The 18,391-nt window shown below is 31.6% G+C and overlaps 2 protein-coding genes across 2 annotated transcripts in view; one reads left to right on the top strand and one right to left on the bottom strand.

Moving 5' to 3' along the window:
* The window catches only part of LOC132949847 (uncharacterized), a 67,214-nt gene extending 52,925 nt beyond the window's left edge, over positions 1–14,289 (bottom strand). The window contains exon 1 of the mRNA XM_061020928.1: positions 14,018–14,289. The gene's annotated coding sequence lies outside the window, so the exon portion shown is untranslated. The remainder of the gene's footprint in view (positions 1–14,017) is intronic.
* Positions 11,670–13,990, top strand: LOC132949849 (uncharacterized). The gene has a single exon (XM_061020930.1). The coding sequence runs from the start codon at positions 12,203–12,205 to the stop codon at positions 12,764–12,766; it is 564 nt and encodes a 187-aa protein (XP_060876913.1). The 5' UTR covers positions 11,670–12,202; the 3' UTR covers positions 12,767–13,990.
* Positions 14,290–18,391: the final 4,102 nt, after the last annotated feature.

The following is an 18,391-nucleotide window of genomic DNA, read 5'->3' as shown; positions in this document are numbered from 1 at the left end:
ATTTCCTATATTTTACAGATAATTAAATAAAAATTTAAATAATGTTATTATGCCAGTAATAATACGCTTAATGAATTAAAATTAAAATTTAAAATTATTAGGTAAGCTCCTTATTGCGTTTAAACATTTTGTTCCTAACACCATATGACATAATATTTAATTTTATTGCATACCTATTGCATATTTTAGTATGCATATTATATTAAAATCAAAAATAAAATATATTTTGTATAAACCCTAACCTAGGTAACCATAATAATTCCTATTATGCTAAAAAGGTTATAGGTATACATTTAAAAACGGAATTAATAACTTTTAACTAAAAATAATTGTACAGGCATTTTTAATTGTTTTATGTAAAGATTATTTATACTCTAAAAATATATTTAAACATAATAATTCACATTTTATCTTATAAACGTTGAGATTAATTTTATGCTTCTTAAATATAGATACACGTTGATAGTTGATACTATATTGTATATGATAATTCTAAACTGCTGTAGTTATAACTTATTCAATATTTTAAAACGGTACACGATTGCACTACAATAACAGCGATCACATTTTTTGTAAGAGTACATCATTGGGTGCGAACAAATTAATTCCTCTAATTGTGTTTGATGCACAGTAACGTAATCCGATTTTTAGCATATTAACGCCCAGCACGAGGGTGTGGCCTGCAAAAGGTATTCAAATTACAATTCGATTCAAATCTAAACCGAACGAGTTAATGACACATCAATCAAGATCAGTCTGATAAAATAACGTGTTACTATTAATTATTATATTAACGGACGTTTAAAAATAATCCTGAATTATTGGTTAATAATAACGAAACAAAAATTTGAACATCATAATATATGATATTATATTCGTACGATGAAGTGCGATCTGAATAATATATACATATTATGATATAGGTAGGTACATATTATATACTGCTCACATGCAGTAAAACATTACGTTGGAAAATTATTAGACAGCAGCTGCAGCATACAGTGTACTTAAAGAATTACGCTCATCATAATATTATAATATGTTATACGAGTGCCGTTTTTAACGCAATTATTGGCTGGTGTCTGCAAGATATGTACCTCATCTTATATAGCGTATTATTATGTGTGCGAATACACTATAGTATAATACCTACTATAATATACACATTATAAACGAGGTATAAATGGTAGAAAAAATCACCTACATGTCTGCGAATAATACATGTTTGATACCCGTTTCAACCGGATAATAATTTTTTTTTTGGCGAATCGTGGTTGTCATCATACATACTATCTGGTTTTTTTTCTCGTTGTCACGATACAATTATTCGGTCGTCCAAATGCATAACAATAATATATTGTACTTAGTAGTGTAGTTGGTCAATACTATATATTTGTGACGGGATTATTAAAGCGGACGGTCGATTACTTGTGTTTTATTTATTATACGTTTAACCGGGGCAGACGGACACAAAATATTAATATATAAACTATAAAGGCTAACATATTATAGTCGAATCGAAAAACGAAATTGTTTTTATCTCGATACGAGCGTTCTCAGGAGGTAAACGATAATATACGTATTGGTACGTGGTATAGTGCTGCAATAAAAACCGGTAGCTAAATTTATATAGGTACCTACGCGTATAATATGTTATAATAATAATAAAATAATATTATTATTATATATCTGTCCTGATTATATTATCAACCGTATATAATATATAATATTATATTATATATTTCAAGCCGTATATTATAATGATAATATGTAATAATTATGCACGTTTTTTATTTCAAACGGTGCGCCCGGGCCACCGTTCGCGTAATAACAATTATTATGATAAACGAATAGCTATTACGATCTGTGGCCACGGGGCGAACGATTGCGCGCGGGTTTTAAAATGTATAGATACCGTTTGCTCGCCCTGTGTAGTCCGATATAAGATATATCTATAGGTGTATACATCATAATAATATAATTATTATATACCTGCTCCCACTTCCCTCCTCTCCCTCCCGGGAATCTTATTCAAAATTATACATATACTAGGTAGGTACCTACGTACAAGAGACATATGTGTGCGCATATGCACATAATATAACATATTTTTGGTGTTGACCCAGATCGAGAATGGAATAATAATGATTTCTCCGCGCGCGTTAAAAGTGAAAACCAGTCGCGGATAACTTACTATACGTTAGAAAAAAAATTTAATTCGATTTTTTTCTCCTAAGCTCGTCTGTCGACGATTTTTTTACGGGACGCAAGCGAATTCCACTCCGGGACCACTTTCACACAACATCGCGACGACAGAGACGCAGCCGTTATTATCTCCACGTCGGGTACATAGGTACAAGCATATTATACAGACATATTAATATTATTACAGTGTCTTGGCGTTTAGGGAATTCCTCGACGCCGCCGCTGTACCAGTGATATAAAACGAGTAAGGTACATACGACTGTCAAGGTCAACTATCGCCGACTTTCCCGGTCCGAGTATATATTATAAGTTCAACGGGGTTAATCCGTGATTGCGATTTATATCTCCGGACGGTAACAACAATATTGTTATTGTGTTCATTCGCGACGAGAAATCCCCACGATATGCGATGGTTATTATTATAGCCCATAGGGGTTTTTTAGAGTTACAGGTTAGGAAATTAAAATAATAATTGCACGTTGAATAATGATTAATACAACGGGTGAATTTGATTACAGAAAATACACGTTTGCGGTAAAGGTAGATACTATAACAGGAATTTTTTTACAGGAGATGATGGCGAGCTAATATATATTAAGAGGTGGAATCTATACACTGGCGTAATATATAGAAACCACTGATGAGAGGATTTTGACGATCTTTGGAGTCTTTTCACGGACGCGATGACGATCTGCATTCACATTAGTACATTACCTATGTATTGTGAATTTATGCGTGGCTATTATTTTCTTGATACGGATTGCGTGTATAGATCGTGAGGGATGAGTATGTCGTGTGAGATGTGTCATGCGAAACGAGACTTGAAAAATAGTCTCAGTTATAATATATATTTGCAGAGTACGTAGACTGGATGCCTGGTTATTATGAGCCACCTAATAAAAAATGGAAATTTACGTGAACATTTTAGGGACACTTTTTTACCGAAGATAAGGATATTCAGGGAAAATACACTCCTACCGTTACATATTAAGTCTGTATAACGAATATAAATCCCTCGGTCCGCACAGGATCTGACAAGCGATGTACGATGACGATTGCCAAGGTCAGCACTACAGCAGCCACCATCGCTGACTTTCCCTCTTTGCGATCCGTCCGCGTGTAAGGTTCAACGAGGTTAATCCGTGATTGCGATTATATTATATTTTATGTACCTATGTGCATCGACTATAATGGTTTCAATAGTAATAATAATGTTATTGCTCGTTTGCAATGAGAAATCACAACGATATAGGATTTTATAAATATCGTTGTTTATCGTATTTATTGAAGACAGCGTTAAAAAAATAAAAACACTACAATAACAACGACTATAGTTACAACACATGTGCTTTTACATAGGTGGCACGACTGTACTTTCACCCTAAATTATGGTTCACAGTTGTTGACCGACCAGCGGAAAATTAATTAATGAAAGAACTTCTGTCGTATAGTAAACTAGGTACATATGTATAAATATAAAGTACGCGCATATAAACTAAACTCACGCACCTAAATATTACATGGCTTATTTTTATTCGTATTGACTGCTGACATCAGAACCGCGTTTTCGTTTTTATTACTGAGTCACGAGTCGAGAGTCCCAGTAGCGGGAATAGGGAGGTGGCTGAGTGGGCTGAAGCTCCACCCTTAGATAATATTTAAAAAACCCTACTTTCATTTATCATGGTTAATTTACAAAAAATATGTAGTCCTATAACCGTCTAATAGTACCAACCATACGTCTACACTATTTTATAAGTTTATGCCTATATTATGGTGGTTTATCACTTCTAAAACTGTACGATTAATTAATTTATATTGATATCTACTACGCTATTAAAAATTATTTCTAGTGCATATTTTTTGATCTAGCCCCCTATTTTAGAGACACATTCCTGATAATAGTCCCATTTTAATTACTAAGTACCCTTAATATTCCTTATTAATTACCTACAACTTTATATTATTATTGTTATACTATATGATTCACCGCGATAAATTTGTACGCGTAATATTGTGCAAAAAACTTTTCGTCTTAGAACTATGTTTATGGCCAATGTGCCGTATATGTAGATCTGTGTACAAATAATTAACTAGATTATTCTCGCTAAACGAGAGGGATTGGTCGTACACTCGTACTACGTTGCTGCAAGGTATTACGCGATCGCACAGATCAAAAAGGTTTTTCTACGTTGCATTAATATTTTATTATTATGTAATATTATGACGTACCTACTACGAACAGTGTAGTAGGATTTTATTTAGCTAACATAACTATTTATTTTTACTGTCGACGTACTAATTTCTCTGTTATACTATTTGGTCGGTAATTATTAGCTTTGGAATAATGTTTCTAACAGATAATATTTAAAGTATAAACTTGAAATTTTGGTGATTAGAGGGGATATTGTACTAAAGCACAAATACTTGTTAGTATACGATTGAAATTAACTCTTTTTTTCTCGTTTGTTATAGCTTAAGACTCGCGCTATGAATTGGTATGCGTTTTAATTTTCAATAATAATAGGATAAAGATATGATTGTATAAGAACCGCCCGTTGTAACTTATAATAGATACCCACACGGCACATAGTTATGCCCCAAAATCAATAAATTCATAAAAATACTGTTTTTCCAACAGCTGTAATCTATAATAGGAATGTATGCCATTAAATTTAAATTTTTATAGTTTAGGTACTGTCGAAAAACTGCATTTAAATATATTGATATGTGACGGCCTCACAGAGATGCTCAGAGATATACTGCTCACACTGTATAGTATATTATATAATTCTCACCCTTATTAATTTAATATTCACGGTACCCAGTGAGTCACGACGTCAATGTCATGACCAAAAACTAGTGTAGATTTCAAGGGCACGTGGTCGTGTGTAAAATAACATAATAGTAGTCGTCTGCATTGGACCGCAACACTTCCCCGTCGGTGCACTGCGCGTATTACGCCATCGGATGCACTTGGCTATTATATATAATAAATAAATACATTACGTACCTATATAGTATATAATATTATAATATGGTGTGGTGTACATCCGTTCGTGGGCAATATTGTGTCGTTCGGATTAATCGTATATGTTTTCGGCAATACCAATAGTTTCCAAATGCGCCAGACATATCCAGAATATTAATACATGTCACGTACGATATATTGTTAGAATTTCGAATTTCGGGGGTGAATCTTTCGTTTGCCCGTCTACGAAATATCTAGGTATAATACTCACGTATTATTAACGTTAGCGATTTTTAAGGTTACGGCCATGTATAGAAGTGTCCCCCGACACGAGAGTCGTTCGTCCATATACGGACAAACAAGGTAAAATCTGCTGGTGCCTGGTGGACAGTATCGAATGACTCATTCGCTCATCGCAGCGGTGGTTTACGCTGAATACGTCTTTTCACATAATAGAAATATTACTGTTTTCATCGTGTGCGTAATGTACTTACGTACTTATCCGATTTCATAACACTCTTTCAATATATGTGTGTGTAGCGTGTTCACACTATCATCTATATAATATTCAAATCTACGGGTTTATTTTCATTTGAAAAAACTTATTTTTAAATAGGTGCTATCGACGAAATTATGAATTATGATCAGTAAAAATTAAAATTAAAATTACATATTTTTATTGTTCTTCGAAACATAAAAAAAAAAATATTGACTTATGCCGAACATGATATTATTTTGTAATTATAATTGGATTGTAGACATGTATACAATTTCCAAATTTTATAGGTTTATTGTTCTCATTAATTAAATTCTTGTAAATTCATACTTCATCACGGCTCTTAATGAATATTGCCTTAGGAAACACTCGTAATTTTTTTTTAAAAATATTTTATATTGTTCTCTAGAACTATTTCATAACCTCCTCGTTTCAAGGATTCTCAAATAAAAGCAATACCCACGTCCCGTATGTCTTATAGGCACGTATATCAAACGCTACTTCTATATCAAAAACAATAAGACTGAGGTCAACAGTTGAAAAACTTACGCTCTATTTTCCATAATTGAATATCGTGTATTCTTACTTTAGCAGTATCTAATAAAAGTAGTAATAATTCATTCCACTTAACTATTATTTGGTTTTAATTTTCCATTAATAATAAAGACATATTTTAACTACCACTTCACCAAAAATATGGTTGTATACAATTATGAATTAGGAATTTATGGCATTTGTGTAACCCCATGATGTTCGAAAAATGTCAATCACTCGTATTTAAATTTGTAATTATATTTATATCGATCAATAATAATACTATTGTAAATGAAGGCACTGTTTTATTAGTTTTCAGATTAAAGCTATATCGTATAATACGGTCTACATATTTATGATTTTGGTCTTATGTGATTAAAATCATAATAATATGTGTAATGTCCACAATATATGTATATAGTCGGTCAATTAGCGTAGAGTGTAGACCTATTATGTTGCGTAGTAAACAACTCTATTCAGCCCTGTTAACTTTTTTGGGATTTTCAAGGTTAACGCCAAAATCAGCTCGGCTCTGTAAACCAGCCTCGGAACGGCATTGTAATAACCCAGTTAAAATATGTATGTATATATAACTTGTTTGTTAAAAGCAGGTAGGAAGCTTCGTGGATACAGCCGGAAACGATGGTGTATGATATAGGCAAAAGTCGCCGCCTTCGACAAGGACGCGTGGCGAGACTTCAATATAAAAAAAAAAAATCAAATAATGTAACGAACTGCAGAGCCTACGCGCTGCGCTAAGCTGATACCTTTTGCAGCTGTTTACTACCACGTCTCGCCCAGATTTGCGACTAATATTATAATTGCGATCGTTTCATAAAATACCCGAACGCATTGTCACCGCCGTATAATAAAATAACATGATTATAATGTACAATACATTTCAATTTAATGGACTCATCTGAAAAAGGCTTCCTAGTCGAAAAAAATTATTCCACGGGCGTTGCCGAGCCTCCGGGGATGGGCACTTTATGTTTGTGGTTTTGTAACATAATCACCTGAAATCAATGTGTCAAGGGCACACGATAGGCATCTATATATGCGAGGTGTATCAGGTGTCCGTTCACGTGTTATTGTATGTTATTGTTTACATTATTGTTATTATCACGAATATTATTACCGCCTTTGTTTAAGGAGAATTGAATATAGTATTATGGTCTCGATATCTAATTAAATCAACTCGATAGTCGATTGTGTCCAGCAGCCCGCATTACACCGGGGTCAAATACAGCATTGAATAAGTGTCACCAGTCACCACTCGACGACCACTGCTTTATAGCTGATACTCAGAGGTATGGCCTGCCAAATAATATGCGTAAATCTTTCGCTAACGGGTCCAGCAACAATGGACATTTTTATGTTTATTTACTATTTATAAATCTGTATAAGTAATATAAAGATAGGTAAACGAAGACTAGATCCATAATATGAAAGTATATAAACTATAAAGCAAACATTTTTTTCTGTCACGAACTCACGAATATTGTGCGATATACATCTACCGCACGCAGACGTCTATATAATTTTAGATCCAGTAGCCCCCACACTTGAACTTTTTATAATATTTCTAAATTGATTATAAAATCAGATATTAGGTGTTTGGACACAGTAATCTTTATTATTTTTTCACGTTTAATCGATTCTCTCCTGTACACTCGAATTAAGTACTCCGAAACCCGGTAGATACATAATATTATGTTATGTATATTATACTGTATAGTTTGTTTATCCATTCTCTTCGATTTAGGGGACCATATTCAACATATATATACATATACCGGGCACTGGCTATATTATATCGGTAATGAAGACAACTATATTAATTTATACTTGGCAATATTGCAATACAAATTTGACGTTTCAGTAAGTAATCAATCTCCGTATAAAAATCAAGACCTTTCAAAACCAACAACAAAGTATTATTTTTACACCACACTGAAGTCCATCATCGCCATCCATTTGGTTAACACAAATTAGAGCACATAGGTACTCTTATTAAGGTCGTCAAACCGTGTATGTAATAATATGTAAACATATATCAGTTAGATCAACAAATAGGTAAATAATACGTTTATTGTTGTCATTTACCATCATCACGATAAGCATAATATACAACGCAATGTTTACATTCAAAAGAATTCGACGTGTCGTCAAATATACACTTTGTACGAATCAGAATCGCGAAAAGACGAGATGACGATCCGTACAACAGCCCCCCAAACGCGTCGTCGGTATATTGAATATTAATACAATATTATACATGAGTATATATATATATGTATAATATTATATACGATAAATGTAATCTTTGCAGGTCGTCGTCGTCGTGTGTGCACACGTTTTTGTGAATTATTATTATTATTATTATTGAACATTAGTACATACACAATGAATTATATAGGTATATAAACTTCAAGGATCTCGTCGTGATGAGATATTTCTTTATATTTGTTGTTTGAAAAGTGCTACAGCGCGGGTTGAGTGGCTGACGACGGTCGTTCGAGATCGGTATTTTTTAGCATTCACATAATATAATGTATATTATTATAATATATATATAATATATATTATATTATTTTATACATTTCGTAGACGCATAAATGTACACAGTTTTGTCTCCGTCCCAACGTTTAACGTCTGTGAAAATGACGACAGCTGTATGAAATTAGTATATTTAACTATAATAATGTGTGTTCATTTTACTCTCCCGCCTGCAGTATAAAATATGTCTCATACTCTCATACATATTCCGTGTGACTACTCGGACATGATTGAAAGTCTGCGCGCGTAAACCATTCGGCGGTGACGCTCGCCGTCTCGTAAGCGATCGATTAAACAATACAATACGTGATGTATTATTATTATTATTATATAGGCGCGTACTCGCGAGCGACAGCATTTTTTATGACGTGTATATAAATATTGTTTTTACTGTATAGTAGCGAGCGAACGATGTAAACATTTGAAAACAAACTGACGAGTTTGACGTGGTATAAAATTACTTGAACAATAGGTAAATATACGAACAACACCCGCATTCTATTCTATTGGTTATTACTTATTACTTATTACACCCGTATATATCTATACGACTATACGTATATAGTGTTGATGGCCGTCGCAAAGCTCATTTTTAAATCACCGAAAAACCGGGAACTATATCACATTATTACGTATTTTGAACGAGTTTTTGCACTGTTGGGATTATGATGTTTAACGCCAACCGCAACGCAGACAATGATGATGCAAAACGACCATCGTAGTCACTGCTGTTAAACCATTATTTTTACATCGCCGCGAACAGTTGAAACATGCGCTGCACCTGTTCATAATAATAATATCGTATATTGGTTCTGTACGCGTCTCCATCACATTTGTAATATGATGTCAGACCGTAATTAGATGACGAACATCCGACTTAGTCATCGTCACATCCGTCATACTTCAAATTCTCCAGTTCCAGGAACTCGCGGTTTAGTACTTTGATATGCGGAGGCACGGCATGGGTATATATAAAGACAATATTCTGACATATTCTGGTTTTGTGATGTAGGTTTACATAATAATATGTGATTCGATGGCAAACTTACTCAATTTACACGAACGTAAAGCCGAGAATATTATCATCCCAACATAATAATATTATGGTGTGCTATAAATAAATATATATTTTAGGTACACACCTAGCCCACGATATAATAAATACATAGTATACTATAGACTGTATATAAAACCGGAGAATATGAATTCGCTTATTTTCTGCAACAGACGCAGACGTCGCAGATTTCTATTTCGAAAGTATTTATTTTTTTTGCGCGCGCGCGGCCATACAACTATAGTATTATAGTCCCGTGTGCAGCATTAATTCGGTACCTACTACCTACATGCAAAAAAATCATCAGACTCTCGGTTCTTATACACTCGCGTTGTGTCTATATATTTTCATAACCCCCACGTACGTCTGCCGACACCTTACGCCCAAATACAACCGCTGCGCTATACCGTGTATTATTGTAAACCAGAAAACTACTATTTATCTTTGACCGGAGGGAAAAGTGCTTCGTCAAAACGTGTGTGTGTGTGTGTGTACTGTGTAATGTGTATGTGTATGATATAGGTAGCATATATCTATACCTACTAGTAACTACGACGTATTATTGCAAACTTAAGAAAACGGCAAAATATTACTACATATTTTTATAGGTTACTATATTCAGCTAGGTAGTAGGTAGATATATATCGGCACGCGTGAATACTATTTTTTCGAAATTAACATAATTCATCAAACTATAGCTGAGTAGCTGTACAGCCGAATCACAAAAATCGAACAATCCGGAATTTCTCAAATTAATGAGTGGTGAAACTTAAACCTTGCTTACAACGCCTCTGAGAATTTCTATATAGTGACCTGTTTCTGATACGCACGTAGTATACCTATTCCAATATTGACTCTAATGCATAGGCATAGTATTAGGGGGCTTAGCCCCCCCCCCCCAGTTTGAATAACAGCCCCCCACGATTCGCTACATGTCTGCCCCTGGAAGGGCTAAAGCCCCCCCCAAAAAAAAACATTGACCACCCTACGCTCTAATGAATTAATGGAATATTACTATTCTGATTTAATTTCAAAAATGTAAATGAGATATGATAACATTTATTAAATACCTATTTGCTTTTGTAATTTTTGTATTATTATTATTGTTTATGAAAATACTTGAAAGAATTATAAGTTTTAATATCTTGAAAATTATAATATTTTAACAAAGAGTACCTACCTTATAATCATAATAATATTATGTAATTTTACGTTTTATTTTTATTTTTTGCAAAACCATTCAAATACAAAAGTAACTTAAGAAAGCAATTTATTTTCTAACTTTAAATTTATTCACAGAGAAAAATGAAGATCAGCAAAACAATTTTTAGTAATATCAACTATCACGATGGAATATCTATAAAATAATCTTTAAGCACCACATCGATTGTAGATATACACAAATATAAAATATGACCGAACGCCATTTGACCACAATTTTTCTGTTGAATATTAAATGTACCAATTTATATTCTACTATATATTATAATTATTATAAATTATATATAATATGTTTAGTGAGAATGTGAAAAAGCACATAAAAATATATGACATTACATTCTTGCAATGACTAAATTTACAATTTAGTCAATATTATAAAAATTAATTTATTGATTGATTATTATTATTATTATTATTTATTATTATTATTATTATTATACGTGTTATTTATATCAACACTTATCGAAGTGTAATATTTTTTCTACTCATATTATATAGCGTCACCGTGTACCTACTTTTTAACCATCAAAATGAGTTATTTTGTTAAAAATATAAATCATGAATATGTTTGTCTAGTTATTAATAATTGTAAAATATGCATTTATTTTCCTAGTAGATACTATTAGGCAGAGGTGTTCCCAAAGGGTATACTACATATACGCCGTATACTCTCAAGATATTTTGTCAGAACTATGGGTATACTGCGTATACTCTCAAATTATATACAAAAGTAAAAAAAAAACTGGTTTTGGTTACTCAGAAAATGCTACGAAAGTTAATTATTATTTATGACGCTGATAACGGAAATATGACACTTATATCTTACAACTATTATTAGATTCTCAGAAAACAAGAAACGAACTATCGCGTTAGATAGATTAGATTAGATGATGGAAATGCGTCTGACTCTGAACACGATTAATTTAATCAGTACATCCGTTACCGCCGACTTGTAACATTTTATTATTTTTATAAATCGATTGTGCGTTGTGTGATCTACCGTTCTTTGTTTACCGCGAATAAGTTCTTAATTCTTTTATTAATTATTAATTACTAACGTATTCATTTTATTTGAGCAGTTTTATTAATTTATTTAATTGAGTTTAATTAACTATCCTAATCTGTTTTACTGTATAAAGTGTTATTTAAATTTTTATCAAATATGAGTTCGAATTTTAAACGTGAAAGCGGAACACTTGATAGTTTTTTTATGCCCCGAGAAAAAAAACCTAAAAATGCGACTAATACTGCCATTTGTGCTACTAGTTCACACGAGCTAGTGATGCCCAATGAAGATAATTTTGTTAGTGATAGTCAAATCGATAATCAAATACAAGATGTATGGGATACTTCCAAAATTTGGCGGACATTAGGTTTTTCTGAATTTGAAAGTGTAGTTGACTTCCGTTCAAGAAATGTTTTTTCTAGTTGCATGAAAGCATTAAATATACTCCCAACTTCAACAGCTGATTGTGAACGAGGGTTTTCCGATATGAATTTGACAATAACTGATTTAAGGACTAGATTAAACATTGAAAATGTGTCAGATTTGATGTTCATCTCTATCAATGGCCCTTCAGTTGCAGATTTTAATCCTAGACCTTATATTAAAATTTGGTTAAGAGATCACCGTTCTGCCGTTTCCACTCCTAGAGGTAAAGAAAGAAAAGAAATAGACGACGAAAATAAGATGCAGAAATTATTTTTTAACAATTTATTTAATTAATTTTTTTAGTATTTGTATATTTTCATATTTTATTGACTTATAAAGGTAATTTCAAGCTTTTTTTAAAAGTTTGATTTTTTTTTTCATATTTTTAACACATCCTTTATAATTATAGACCACAGTAAAAATATTTGTATATTATTAAATATTCATGTTTATTACTAAATCATGGATCTTCACCTTGACTAGAGTCGTAGTATACTCTCAAAAAAAATATTGGGAACACCTCTGCTATTAGGTCCCTGGTAGGTAGGTACCTATATAGTATTGATAGTTTCATTTTGATTTGATTTTGATACATTTCACATAAATTATAAGTTATATAACTAATATGATTTAAATAGCCAAACAGGTAAAATCTATATTATATTATTATGACATATTGTAGTATCGTGTTTACTTTAAAATATGTACAAGATACTAGCAGAATAATATTTCAGAAATATTTCTGTTATATCATCCGCATGGACGTCTTATTTTAAAGGTAAATTGAAATATTTTATAAGTGTTCAAACGTATTGAACACTTGCTTACATAATGAACCGTTTCATTGGCAAACTCAGACAATTTAAAGTCGCATTTTTATAATTTAGTTTGATTTAATAGAAAATTAGTTTAATATTTCAATATTTTCATTACACAAATATAAAGAAATAGAAACGGTAATATTCTCTAACTAGAGCCACTAGATCAATTTGTATTAATATTTTTTTTACTTTCTTTAAAAAAACTCAGTAGCATGTATAATTAAAATAATAAAATGTTTTTTTTTTAATAAGCTAAATCTTTTTCAATCAAAGTTAATGCAAAACTTGTTGACATTATTCAATTTTTGTCGCCATAGCCCGATCTGTGACTACTAAAAACATGCGTATTTGTGGATGCGGAACCTAACCCGTGGATCAATCCCAAAACAATAGGTGTCCACGGACACAAACAAAAATAAATTATGAATTGTGAATTCCAATGTCTACGAGGTGTGCTTCGATGTTATAATTAATTATTAAATTATATAACTATAGGATTTATTACCATTTATACTTTATAGATACCTATTGCGCGGCACGTCTTATTTTTATTATGACACGCGTTCGTTAATTATTATTACCACCACGCCCCCATAATATTATATTATTATTGAATATAAATTACAACATATTTTGCTCAACTTCGACTCGCGTATATATTATAATATGTGCACGTACGGTTGGTCAATACCGCCATTTTAAAATATAATTTTGGATTTCTTACCTTATTTTTTTGTTTGTTTCTGTCTTGTGCAGTACGCTATCGATGCCTGCAGCAGAGCTGTTGCTGCTGCAGTTGAGAATAACGCGACCAGGCACTGGACCGTTTACGGCATTAAGTCAACCCCGTAAGTCCTTTTTCACGACGACGAAAACGTTAAAACAGTTATAAAATATACAATAACACGTATAGTCTTGTCGATGGCGGAATTAAAAAAAATATCGGCGTGATCGACGCGTGCGCCGGTTTTTGGAGGGAACGCGTGACTGACACTCTGACAAAACTTCGTACCGGCGGTGACCGGTCCCGGTGGTCGTGGGTCCGCGGTAAAAAGCGGCGGGTCGACGAGGCGGAGACATCTAGCGGTGTTCGTAGGCAAACCGGTCCGTTCGCGGCCTACGCGCTACCGCGGTTGCGTTGACGCACGGCGTGCATCACATTTGCAACCGAACTGTCTGTGGGGAATGGAAGAATTAATGACGACATTAATGAAAAAACAAGTATAATATTGTACGTTTAATGAAATTAATTAATAAAACGCAGCGTGTACTTTAGAATAGAAATAAATACAATAATAATATTAAAGGTCAAAGCATTTAGCATAAGTAACATAAATTGTCATGCACAAATGCACAGATACACATATACCACTTATATATATTATAATATGTACCATTACTAACACCTAAAAATTTAACAATCGAAAAAACAAAAATTGTCAAAATAGTTATAGCTGGATTAATATTTGGAATAATATTATCAGGTGGAAAACAACATAAATGTCATACTCAAAAAATGTCGGACTGAAATTTCAAACCAAATCAATCAAAATAACAAAAACTCGACTACAGAGGATGAATACATGGATAGTAAATAAAGTGGAATTTTTAAAGGTTCAACGGGTGAAACATATTTTGTGCTCATGCTATAATAGTGCGCGCAGTTAAAAAAGTTCCTAATATAAATCGTATTCATTATTTATGATCGACGAGGTTTTTTTCTCGAAGGCCCACGAAATTGACATCTGGTGCAACAGTGGCGTCATTCAAGTTTTTAATAGAGGGGGTCAAAAGTTTTGAACAGCCCAAATGGGTAACTTAAAAAAAAAACCGGTTGTACGCACATATTAGTATATTATATTCTTTTTCCTTCTTAAAACGCATACTTATTACATACTTACATACATACCAACTTTCAGGCACGTCCACACATGCATCTAAATATAAATATATTCCAATTATTAATTTATAACTAACAATTTATCATTGTGACAATAAATTCTTAATACCTACACATTTATAATATTTTCCTATAAAATATATAGGCATGTTTTTGCGCTAATATAAATTATAATATAATAATGGTTAATCGAAAACCACTGGGCACCGGTTGTTTTTAAAACCAGACAGGGACAAATGCCCACTTTGCCAAAATGATGCCATTGTGGTGTAACCCTGGCCAAACTCCGCCATTGCCTGTAAACGTTTCACCATAATCCCGAGCTTATCTCCAGACAATATCGTTGGGTTCCAACCACTCAATTTACATAATTTATGCTGATACTAAATATTTTAGTGGTTTTTCGCGGTCGATTGGTGACAATAATATTGTCATTCCGGCAAAATCGTTGTTATTGCTTGCGATGCAGTTAAAATACTAACGTATTTATAGCTTGTAAAAAAATTGTAATTAGGTCGAAACTTGTAATGTTATAGGTAAGGTAATAAGGTATGCCTATAAGATTTCCGCGATAAAGTATATTATACCAACTATAGAATGTACCAATACCAGTAGTACCACACTATTCGGATTTAGAGTAGTGCTTCTGGCCTTTAGTTAGGTATAACAGTTTAGAAGACTTTAACGTTTCACGTCGTGTTAAAATATCTTAAATACACATCCAGTGTTAATGGCATTTTGCTATATAGATTATCGTTGCATTCTCTGCTATAATATCAATGGTACCAATCGCGACCTCAACATAACTTGAATTAAATTACGTTTTCGTAACATATACGTAAATAACTAAATAGTTATTTGGTTTTATTATCACAAATTCTTGTAAAAAACCATGATACATAGAATATTGTATAAACTCTAAATTGCTATTTATACAGTGTGAGTGACTAAGCATGCTCAGTCCAGTTCTCCTTTGAAAAACAGAAGTTTATATCACTACACTCCACATGACATTTTTAAATAGTAAAAGTAATCTCAAGAATTAAAAAATATCGTCTTTAAGTGCATTTAAAAATTCCAAAAATCCGATTTTGAATAATTGCGTAACTAGAGAAAAAAGAGTTTGAGCACGCTTAATGAATCACCGTAGAAAATATTTTCTGCAGTATTGAAACCAGCTTGCTTGTGAATTGCAATAACGTTTCACTCCGCAGAGAATCTCAATAATAATCCTATTAAACATTAATTATAATTAGAAATATTATGTGTATTTATTATTTAGTATATAGACTATCATCATATTGTTGTTGTATAATTTAATCTTCCCTTTTTTAGGTTTGATCGTAAAAATATTTTATCATCAAATCCAAAAAATATGCAATATGCATACACTATATAATGTTTAATATATTACTATATTTATATATTATTATATGCTAAAAGAATATAAACAAATCACTTAAATCATGAAATATTAAATATGGAGTAATTATAACTATTATTATTTTTTATGTAAACATAATTTACTTAATTAATATATTTAAAGCGATATATTATGTGTGATGTGAGTACCTATAAGTGTATTATTAATTATATCTTATTTGTTTTTCTACTCATTACCTGTAATACATCATAATAATTAATAAAGTGATCAGTTTTGGTGGGTATACTATTATTAATACTTTATTATTAAATTTGTTGTTTACTTGTTTATTTAATGCTGCTATTATTTACCTCCTACGGATTAATATGAAATTACGTCACTGGCTTAATATGGTTAATAGGTACATGTTCTGCTAAAAAGCCTCAACAACTAAATATGATAATTAGAAAAATAAAAAATAATTGATATTATGATTAACCTCTCAAATTCTATACGAGCAATTCAAATTTTAAATCGATACCTGATATGTAAGAAGTAACCGTTTATACTCTAATGATAAACCAAATTGGTTGCGCACAAAATGCATAATACATAATATTATAGTCTATAGATCGATATTACGCGTCGTGAAAAGTAATTTATTTCTTATTTTGGCTAGCTACGTAACGTATAGAGTAATTATGTGATTTATAAAACGAATGAACTCATTTTTATTTCGGTCAATACATAATAGTAATGTATGCGAATGTATGTGAAAGAATATAAAAAACTTTATTCCTTGACTCATTTTTATGGAAAAAGCGCACTAAGATGGTTTTAACTCTAACATTTGACTAGTAAATACTAAGCGAATAACTATTATTAAAGTAGTTATTAAACACACACATTTTTTTAAATATTATTATGTATAGATAGAAATATTGAATTAAAAATGAATTATATATGTTATAAACTTATAACTTATAACTAGTTTGGTTGAGGACTATCGATATTCAAAAAGTCAATACCTAGGTATGTAATTTACTTGTATCATTCATATCTAACCTATATATATACATTTTTATGATTTATGTTATTTATGTATATTATTACTCACTGTGTACGTGTAATACCCATGTATTTTAATAAATAATAAGATAATAACTCAACTATTAGCTAAAATCTGTTTTATGTTGATATAGTACGACAAATTAAATCAAGTAAGGAAAACACAATTTGCAAGCCAGCTAACTTCCCGGTTTTCATACGTAAATCCATATAATTTATGAGTTTAAAATTAAATGGAATCAGTACCTGATTAATTTTATATATTTCGTAATGTTTTAATCAAATTCAAAATAATATAAAATTTAAATTACAGTATAGGTACTTTAAGTCCAAAATAATTAAATATCGCGATTGCCTGATATAACTCTTATTACTGTATGCATTTGCATATATAGGTAGATGTACAAAATTATATACGAGAATATTTTTAATTGATAATTTGATGTCATTGATAATTAATTCAAGTATTTATTATAGTCATTAGGTAGTCAATGATAGTACAATATATCATATTCTAGGAAATTTATATTTTCCAACATTCTTCAGAAAAATAATATCAATAAAATGTTTGCTAGGTATGTTACATTCACGCAGTCACACTATTACCTATATCATATATAATATTAATATATATGTATAATAAGAAGGTAGGTACCTTAATCGGATAAACTATATAACCTTCTTAGTCTATAATGGTTATGTCGGACATTTTTTTAGAGAGGAAATTATTAAGATTCAGTTATCCTTCACGCTACTTATAATGTCAT

The sequence above is a fragment of the Metopolophium dirhodum genome, chromosome 8 (genome assembly GCF_019925205.1).
Source record: "Metopolophium dirhodum isolate CAU chromosome 8, ASM1992520v1, whole genome shotgun sequence".
Lineage (NCBI taxonomy): Eukaryota > Metazoa > Arthropoda > Insecta > Hemiptera > Aphididae > Metopolophium > Metopolophium dirhodum.
This window is presented reverse-complemented; position numbering and strand designations above follow the sequence as displayed.